The sequence below is a fragment of the Sinocyclocheilus rhinocerous genome, unplaced genomic scaffold (assembly GCF_001515625.1).
Source record: "Sinocyclocheilus rhinocerous isolate Xijiao unplaced genomic scaffold, SAMN03320098_v1.1 scaffold659, whole genome shotgun sequence".
NCBI classification, from domain to species: Eukaryota; Metazoa; Chordata; class Actinopteri; order Cypriniformes; family Cyprinidae; genus Sinocyclocheilus; species Sinocyclocheilus rhinocerous.
Window position 1 is genome coordinate 1,327,419 of NW_015652995.1, and position 10,352 is coordinate 1,337,770.

The following is a 10,352-nucleotide window of genomic DNA, read 5'->3' on the forward strand; positions in this document are numbered from 1 at the left end:
CTGCGGCCTTTTCTTTGCTCTGACAACAGTTTTGGTTTTGCTGGGCTAAGGTGCTTGTTTTGAGTCACGCTTAAGCCTCAGGCAGGGGCGTAGATTACGCGGGGGTGTTTCCCCCCCCACTTTTAATATCACGTAAATTCGTCCCCCGCACTTTTTCGGGCAAGTGCGTTCGCATAGTAGCTATGGCTGTATGAAAACAGTTATTTTCAGAAAAACAGAAACGTTCGGAAACATGAAGACTTTAAACATACGATTGCGACAATATGGTTTATTTGTGTTTGTCATATAACATTTCTGTCCCCCTCACTTCTGAAATGATGGCTACGCCCCTGGCCTCAGGTATTATATTCAGCACCTCGCCATGGTGCCAAACCTCTCTTAGGGCTTTCAGAACAGAAGAGGTGCATCATGGACTGGATCAACACTTGATTTATGCACCTGGATCATGGATGCCACATCCACACTATCCTGACCTGCTCCACACCTGTCTGCACACTTCTCAGCGCGAGTTTGTATATGTACCTCAAAACGCATCATATGGAGGTGCATCTAACTAGGGCCATCTGACACGTTTTAACCTTCTCGACTGCTCTTCACTTCCTCCTGGGTTCATTTTCATATTCCCAACAAGACAGAGTCAGGCTCAATGTATATCCAGCATTCCTCTTGTATTGGTCATAACAAACGTTTAGCTGAAGTGTACATTTTAATAACAACAGGTAGATCTCATAATAATCCAACAGAAAGATGTTTAACAATTAGTACTTTGCTATTTCATTTTTTTTTTATAACAACATGAGGTAATTAATAAGGAATATAGAGCAAAATAGGGAACAATTTCAGATGCCTTGGTCTCATAAAATGCAAAGATATTGTGTTGAACAGTCTCAAAATAATTATCAGAATCTCACTGAAATGGAAAGACAAACACTTGAAGATAATTGCAAAAAGGTATGAAAGTACAGCTTAAAAAAATTGCTTCAGAGTTTAACCATCACCTTTTGTGTCCCAAAAAAAACAAACAAAAAAAAACAACTCTGCACACTGTGAGCTTCACAAACTGCAATTTAAGGTAGGGGATGCCATTCAGGAAGCTATTTGTTTCTAAAATCAGCACAATTTTTGCATGCTAACTCACGGTAAAAATCTCAGGCTGATAACGAGTGCTCCTTGTCTTTTAAACCCAGTCCTGCCTGGAGGGGTTCTCCTATTTATGCTGCGCCATATGCATATCAGCCGCCTACCAGTGTACATGAACGCCTGTATAACCTCTTTGTGAATGTGTTTATGTTTGCACTTATGTTTGTGCACATTGGATATTTTTGGTTCTTTGGACACAAGCGCTTATAAAAATGTGCATCAGGAATGTGTTCACCCAGGAGGCTAGAAAGGCATGCATTCTTAAAATGTTCAAAAGAGAAAATAATCAAGTGTATAACACCAATATAAATGACAAAATACGACTTCAAATAGTGTTTACAATACTTACTTTTTCTGAAATAACATTGTCAAGTAGTGAGTTTCAAAGCCAGCATCTCCTTTGCTTTCCTTGAGGTCTTAAAGAGACACGAGGGGGTAGCTGGAGAAAGAGAAAAAAAAAGTAATGTAAGAAGCAATGCAGAAAACAATTAAATAAATCATCTTCAGGCGTAGAACATTATTCTAGTCTCGGATATATTAGATGCACCACTTTTTTAGGACTTGTTAACTGATGAACAAAAATATAAAAAAATTAAAATAAACATTAAAATGTTTTTATAATAACATAGTTATTATTCTTAAAGCAATGTAGGAAAAAATGTAAATTTGAAAAATATAGCTTTGGTTGCTGATAGTTTAAGCCAGTAAATGGTGTTCCATATGTATTAAACCATGTAAACATGAAAAGTAACTGTAACATGAATTTACAATGGACTAAAAAACAGCAGAAACGTACATAAGTCCAATATGGTACTAATATATTCTGGAATATATATTGCCTGTGAGGTTATGAAAGACTCCTCTTTGTTCATGCATGCTGATTATGCAGACAGGTAATACGTCTTTTTTTATTCAGTGCAAGGGACAAGCCACAATATTGGACAGTGAAATGACCTTTACTAAAATAATGGAGCTGGATGAACCTTCAACCTCCTTTCAGATAGTTGTCGAAACATACCATAAAGACTCAGTCTGTCAAATTGTAATGAGTAAATGAGAATGAAATCTCTATGCACAATCAAAATGTTTCTCTGTGTGTAACCCTCTCCACACTCTGGTTTGTTTGCTTTTAAAGGTTAAGTGCTTGAATTTGAGGCACATAGTCTATGCAGGTATAAATAAGTACATGAATCAATATTGCACAAGAAAGAGTGTTGTGGGTTCAGAATCTGCCATTCATACAAAAGATTACTTGATCAAAAGCAAGTTGTTTCTGACAAGTTAACAAGGATGCAGACTTTATACAACATTATAGGCAACATAGTTCAATTAAAAATGTAAAAAGTTCATTTGTAGTAACCTATATTTTAGACACAATATTGCCAGTTATTGGCGTGTCTGTTTTTGCTCCGACTGTGAAAATAGTTTTCAAACATAGCCACAGCAGATCTGTTGCAACAACAGGCGTTTCGATACTGAATGAACCAAACTAAGCGGTCAAATGAATGATTCAGTGATTCACTTGTTAAGACAATTATCATGAAGGTCCTCCCAAACCAACCTCACATGAAGACATAACTGCGAAATGAATCACTGAACATTCCTACCAATATTTCTACCAAACTCATACAAAATGTGAAAAGCCCCAGTGCATTTGGGTTTTTATATCAACATCTTGGAACGCTAATTGACCAATCACACTTTTGAAAAGAAAGGTTCCAAAAGCGGAAAGAACCATTTTTGTCTCCCCAAAGAAGATTTCAGTAAACAGTAAAGTAACTATTTTATTCTTAGTGAGAAGAACTTTTTAAAAATCTAAAGAACCTTTTATGACTATAAAAGAACCTTTTGTGGAATGGAAACATTCCATGGATGGTAAAAGTTATGCCAATAAAGAACCTTTATTTTTAAGTGTGCAGTTTCAAGGGCCAAACTAACTAACTAACTAACTAACTAACTAACTAACTAACCACTGTATAAAATCAAAGGTGACAGAACATTCCAGAGAATGTGAAAACTATATAGGCTGCTTATAGGTTCCTACTGTATGCAAAAATGGATCAATGTAATATTGCCTTGACTCTTTTGTACTTTATTAACAATGTACGGATTGATTAAGTTTTCTCTTTGAACAGACCAAAATAGTGTGTAGATCTCTTGGGGCAGTCTCTATACCCAATAGAAATGTGAAGGGAAGTAATATTCATTTCAATTTATGCTTCTCTTTATTGCTGTAAGGGTGAATTTTCTTTTATGAGATTTCTGGAAATTAACTTTCTCGGCCCTCTCTGAATGAGGGCAAGAGGAGCGTTATACTGTATAGGAAATAAGAATCAGAAAGAAAGCTAGTACCTATGCAATATTTCCAGTTTACAAAAGCACCCATTTTTATTGCAGGTAATCTTTCAATATTCTACCAGAAGATGGCAGTTCAAAAGTCTGTCATTCAAATTCTCAGCTGGCTGCAATTGCTCTCTAAGCAAGTTTGCGGTGCATATTATATCTGTGGAGGTTTAATAAGTTCTCCCCAGTGACAGGAAGTCTATACCTGAGTGTGTTTGGGAAGGAGGGGTTGTGTGTTTGTTTATACATGGCAATATTTAATGAGAGGAGACAGAGGAGAGCCGTATTTGTTGCAGTGTTGATGTGCCAGACAGCTCAGTTCCCTGTAGCAGGGAAATGGGGCCAACTCAGGCCGGAGCTCAGATCTGTCTGCAACACCCTCTGAAGCTGAATTGAGTTTGACTTCTGCCACAGCACCCTCTGTGCTGTGCAAAGTGCAATGCAAAGCCCACATCACGCCTCAGTGAGTAAATTATAATTAAAATACGGTTATACAATTAATTAAAGAGTTATAATTATGAAAAAGAGCTACAAATCTTCCCATATGGTCAAAGAAAAAAAAACATTATTAAATAATTTACTTTCAGACTACAGGAACATTAGCCTAATCCCATTATGATAAAATTTCGACTGAATAAATTAAATAAAATCTATTCTATTACACAATAATTAAGTAATCAGTTCAGTTGAAATACAAATAGATTATTTAAATTAATATAAATACAGTTTATTATATGTTTGTTAAACCATTCAAGTACGTTCTCAAAGGCCAGCTGGAGGTCTCAGGTTGTTTTACATAGGGTCATAAACTCTTTTTCAGCATGGTAAGTGAAACTGGTCTCTCTATTTTATATATATATATATATATATATATTTGAAGGATGTGCCTGTGGAATGCTAAATGAACTGGCATTAAATCTAACCTGAACCACAAACCACCTTCCAAGCTAATTCTTGTCAATGCTAAACAAATCTGAACAAATGACTGGTCACACAGATAGGGTGAGTTCAGCAAAAAGTGATCAGGTAAAGTGGGACAAATAGTTTCATGAAACACATAGTTTGAACTATTATCATTTTTATTAAAAAGAAAATTGCTTTGAAGACCTTTGTACTATTTGGATTGCATTAAACGTTTTATGTAGGCTAAACTGAAGAAACAAAAGTCATGAATTATCATGAAATATTGTTTAATTTATACGTTTGTATTTGCGTTTAGGAGGGCTGTGGCATCACAGAAAATGGCCGAAAACAAACCAGTCTGACTTTCAGGAGAATTTACTGTTTAAAGGATTTTCTGTAGGTAATTTCTTGAGGTTGATCTTACACAAACTGTAGTTTTGCTAAACGTCAACTATTTTAAAGACATTGAAAACACCTTTAAAACAACGACGGTAACTATTTAGGAGAACCTAGAACCGCGTAATGTTGCTATAGTAACCTTCCCAGGTGATCTCGAGTTAAATTTGTGAACATCTGTTTTTGAACAGCTTGAATATATGCTATCCAATTTGTAATCTAATCTTTGTGTTTACTAAAATTATGTTTGAAATACCAATGAAACAGTATGCGTAATTAAAACTCTTCAGTATAATAACTTTTAGTTTTTTCCATCGGGGTGGAGGATTCAAATCCCCAGAGAAACCCTCCCCATCCCACCCCTGTAATTCACCCTCTGCCTTAGATGAAATTACTGAATGCAAAACATGGATCGCGGCAACACAATTGACCTACATGATGACCGTTCAGATCGTCACGCGCGGCGAGCGGGCGCGGGCGTTGTCAAGTGACGCGCGAGGGAATTGAGAGATGGAAAGTCCGTGGATGCGCGCTGCGCCAGAGTGAAGCAGACACACTTCACTCTGCAACTGGAATAGAAAGCACCAACTGAGGATGCTATCGAAAATACAAACTGATTAGTATTTTTGAAACTTGCTCTCTACAGACTATTTTCGTTCAATTCAACTGTAATTTCTCTGAAAATGTAGAGATTGGTGCCTTTTTAGTTATAAATCAGACTGAACTTCTCACCAAGAAGAATGTCACCTTGCGAACAGGTGTCTAGCTGGATGACAGACTACTCATCGGTCTGGACAAGTGTTTGAGAAGAACTATTTAAGATCGGATTTTAGAAATAATGGATAATAAGAATTGACCAAGGATTATCCGTCGCGAGATGTACAAACAACTACTTATTTCAAGGTCATTGGATTTCTTCTAATGCTCTAAGCGATCATTCCGGGAGAAGTGTATCAGGTAAGTCTGAAAATTATTTTAATCAAAGACATTAAAATACATAGGCGACTGTTGAATGAGTAAATTAACCCGTTTTAAACTTTAATTGCATATTCTAAAGCCAGCAGATAGGGTGTTGAAGAAACAATTTTTTTACAGTAGCCTAACAAAGAAAAGACCAGTAACACATCCATTTAAGTGTAAAATTCTGAAGTAGAAAAACTGAAATTGTATTTTCTTGTAAAACGTGCTCAACTAGCCTAATCTTTGTTTTAATTAACTTAGAAAAATCTTTTTTCTCAGTGTACATTACATGAAAATACAGTGTTTTAGCAATGCATTTAAAGATCATAAAGAAGAGTAATCAGTATCAAACTTGCCTTCTGATGATACATTTGTTTTCATTCATAAACATGTTTTGTAATTGTGAAATGCATCAGACTGTCCTACAAACACTTGATTACCAGTTTGATGTTTTTTTTAGATCCAACTATAGTACTATCAAATAAAGGAGCTTTCCCAGGTACTATCAGTGTCTCCTCCCCCGAATCATGATGAATCGTCTGTGAGCCTCATTGTGCAGCAGGTAGCCGAGCGAATGCAGCAATCACACGCTTTCGCTCTTCAGTGATGAATGACAGCTCTCCAACATCTGAGAACATCATGTTTCACCAGCTGACTGCAGATACTCTGAACGGTAGCTGTGACTATACCTTGCCCACGTGTAACAATAGCACAGGTGAAGCGGCATTGCAGCTGCCCACTTTTTCCATGGCAGCAAAAGTGAGGGTGATAATTACCTTCACTCTTTGCGCAGTGTCAGCTGTGTGCAACCTCTCTGTGTTGTGGGCTGCCAGCACCAACAACAAGCGCAAGTCCCATGTAAGAATTTTAATCATAAACCTCACCGTTGCCGACCTGCTGGTGACTTTCATCGTGATGCCAGTGGATGCGGCTTGGAACATCACAGTTCAGTGGTTGGCAGGGGATCTGGCTTGCAGATTGCTAATGTTTCTGAAGCTTGTGGCAATGTACTCCTGCGCCTTCGTGACTGTGGTCATAAGCCTGGACAGGCAGTCAGCCATTCTCAACCCTCTGGCCATCAATAAGGCTAAGAAGAAGAACAAAATAATGCTGAGCGTGGCCTGGGTGATGAGTGCTGTTCTCTCTGTCCCTCAGGTGAGGAGCTGCTTGAGTGATTTTTTCTTGTTTTTCATTGTGTCTTATCTCTGTATACTGCATTACTTGAATTCACCAGAAACCCCAGGGACTGGCGTAACACCCTGAATCAAGTACAGAGATCAAAATGAAAACGACAGGAGGTTTAACGACTTGCCTTCTTGAGCTCAGACTAGAAATATTCATATTTTCATATTTAATGTAATTTTAAACCACAAACTCATTCACTCTAAGTGGAAAATGTATTTGACAAGTGTGCTATACAGTTTTTAAGATGGATGGTTCACCCAAAATGAAAATCTAGTCATCATTTACTCTCCTCATGTCTTTCTAAACCAGTTTAATTTACAAAAGAAGTTATTTAACAGAATGCCCAAAATACCCTTTTCTTTACAATGCAAGTGTGCAATCATGCATTATAATGCATCATTGCTGACAATCTTCCTTCCATCTCATCTTATTTATCTCATTTACATATATGGCATTTCAAACCATACTTTATGTCACTGATGCCATACTACACATACATCACAATGCACCGGATTTGAATATGCACATATATTGAAATCATCATAAAAGACATGAAAACCATGGAGGTGGGAAACATTCTTAGTGAACCCTTAAGGCCCGTTCACACCAAGCACGATAACTATAAAGATAACGATAAAGATATAGTTCTAAAAATCATTCTCAATATTAAAGAATAGCATAGTTCACACCACAACTACAACGATAACGATAACGATACAGAGGAACGATATCCTTGTGATCACTTTCAAAACGATTTTTTTTCCCAGCTGATGAACGAACAACTGACAGCCAATCCGATTCCATCCTGCTGTAACGAGCTCAAGAATTTAAAGCGGCAGACGCATGTGCGCTTAGAATAAACAGACGATATCGTTCGCTGGTGTGGACGCTAATATCGTTATCTTTATAGTTATCGTTCTTGGTGTGAACGGGGCTTTAGTGTCCCTTACACAAAGGTACCATATATCATGGACTGCTATGGTACTGCTACTTCTATTTTATGGTTATATTTCTCGTCATTTTTGGAACTTGATCAGCTCAGATCACATATTCTAGACCCCATCCCCTCACATCTCCTACTACAAGCTATTTCTCCTGCACTTCTGCTATCCATTCTCGTGTTTATTACAATCCTATGTTGAATCGCTTGTTGTATTCCTCAACTGTAAGTCGGTTTGGATAAAGCATCTGCCAAATGAATAAATGTAAATGTAACTTATGTATGGAAAAAGCGGCATGAACATTCTGTATGTGTCCTTTTGTGTCTCACAGAAGAAGAAAGTCATTACAGCTTTGTAATGATATCAGGGTGGGTAAATGATGACAGAATTTAAATTTTTTGGTAAAATATCCCTTTAACGTAACATTTTTTCTCTTGCCAGATTGTCTTTAAGATCATATTGAAAACCATTTTTTAAATCAGTAACTTATTTTGTTTCAGTATTCTCCCTAGACCTGTTGTAAAATTAGAATCAGAGCTAGAAAGTGTTGTAAAATTCATAGACGTTAGATTAGTTCAGCAATTACAGTACACGCTCTCATCAGCCCTTTAATTTCACCTCAGATTTAACATAATGACTCGCGCTTATCGAGACACATTACTCAACATTACACACACACAAAAAGATAAATTATGCAGTTGGAAGTCAATCAGATGTTTTTACATTTTACATGTTTTCTTAAATGAGCCTCAAATGACCCTCAAACCCAATATAGGAGAAAACGCACTATGATCATCAGTAACAAAATGTGAAATGAGAAAGATGAAAGCAGCAAGAATTGCTGGAATGAGTGTTAATAAAGGGTTGATTCTCAATCAGAGGAGGAGTGCACATTTTTACAACACTCTGCAGTTGAAGTAATAAATGCCGAGACCTCTTTATTTGCTCCTCCTGATAAAGTAGAGCGTTTAAAATCAGTGTGCTTCCAAGTTTAGAGGAGGCTGATGACAGGTCAGCCAGGTAAAAAAATGAGGGTATATTACAAGCACCAGAACTCCACAGTATAACACATTGTTATGACATAGCAGATTGTGTTTAAATGAGGTCATTTCAGACAGTTATGGTAGAGGATACAAGGTCACGATGGGTTATAGCAGATATTTTGTTGTCATTTGTTTATGCATTTGCTTTTGTGAATCATATCTGAGGCATAAACAGACAGATGGGTTCAGCCTGTATGTCAATGTTGGCTCTGTCAATCTTTATTTGTCATTTGGGAATCTCCTTGTCATACTTATAATATTTAGTCTGGCATCATAATATTTATGAAATGTCCTGCAAAAGACTGATCCTGGGAACATTGGGCCTTTTGCGCAAGGGGATATACGCCACATCTAATTTGCACAGCTGACAGTGTTCACTTGATTAGTTGGCTGTAGATGCGTATAACATTTAGCATTTAACAGTCACTTACAGTTCAGGGCAGAAAAGGCCAAAAACAATTAGTCATTATTGTCATTATTAATCTGATCCAATAAAGAAACAAACTCATCTATATCTTTAAAGGCCTCATGGTGAATAAATATAAAGTGAATTTTCATTTTTGGGTGAACTATTTAAAGGTTTGTTTATATTAGGCATTTTGAAGCTATTCAATGTATTTAAAAAAAAAAGTAGCTGTGACTGTAAACTGTTGACCTGCTGAATTCCCCAACAGATGTTCTTGTTTCACAATGTGACTATTACGGTGCCAGCCAATTTCACTCAGTGCACCACTCGAGGGAGCTTTGTCAAACACTGGCAGGAGACCATCTACAATATGTTTACTTTCATTTGCCTCTTCCTGATACCTCTGGCCATCATGATCTGCTGCTACACAAGGATTTTGGTGGAGATCTCTCGAAGGATGACCAAAGGAAACAGTAGGTGGCATTTAACTTGAAAGGAGGCTAATGTTACACACTGTATCAATGAGTCCTATCACCATATGAATCAATGTGTTCAAAATATGAAGCTTTAGAAATGTCATGTTTTGATTACTAATATTAAAATGTAGATGTACCCTAATTCAGGGTTTTCCCAAACTGGGGTTTGCGAATATTCAACAATATTCTGCCAAAATCGCTAATATTCTGCCAAAATAAAAACTTGAGGATTTAAAATGTAAAAAATGCCTGAAAGTTAAGAATTTAATACATATTAGTATTGTAATTTGTAGTTTAAAATAAAATTATTCTAATTATTAAAACTATTTATTTGGGGCAGTCGTGGCCTAATGGTTAGAGAGACTGACTTGTAACCCAAAGGTTGTGGGTTTGAGTCTCAGGTTTGGCAGGAATTGTGAATTGAGGTGAGACCCTTGAGCAAGGCACCGAACCCCCAACTGCTCCCTGGGTGCTACAGCAATATGGCTGCCCACTGCTCCGGGTGTGTGTTCACGGTGTGTGTGTGGACGTGCACTTGGATGGGTTAAATGCAGAACAC

General features: G+C 37.1%; 1 protein-coding gene across 1 annotated transcript in view; it reads left to right on the plus strand.

Moving 5' to 3' along the window:
* The first annotated feature begins 6,348 nt into the window (after positions 1 to 6,348).
* Positions 6,349 to 10,352, plus strand: part of LOC107715190 (putative gonadotropin-releasing hormone II receptor) — a 10,679-nt gene continuing 6,675 nt past the window's right edge. The window contains exons 1-2 of the mRNA XM_016521248.1: positions 6,349 to 6,897; positions 9,586 to 9,790. Coding sequence (XP_016376734.1) covers positions 6,349 to 6,897; positions 9,586 to 9,790 — 754 coding nt within the window. The remainder of the gene's footprint in view (positions 6,898 to 9,585; positions 9,791 to 10,352) is intronic.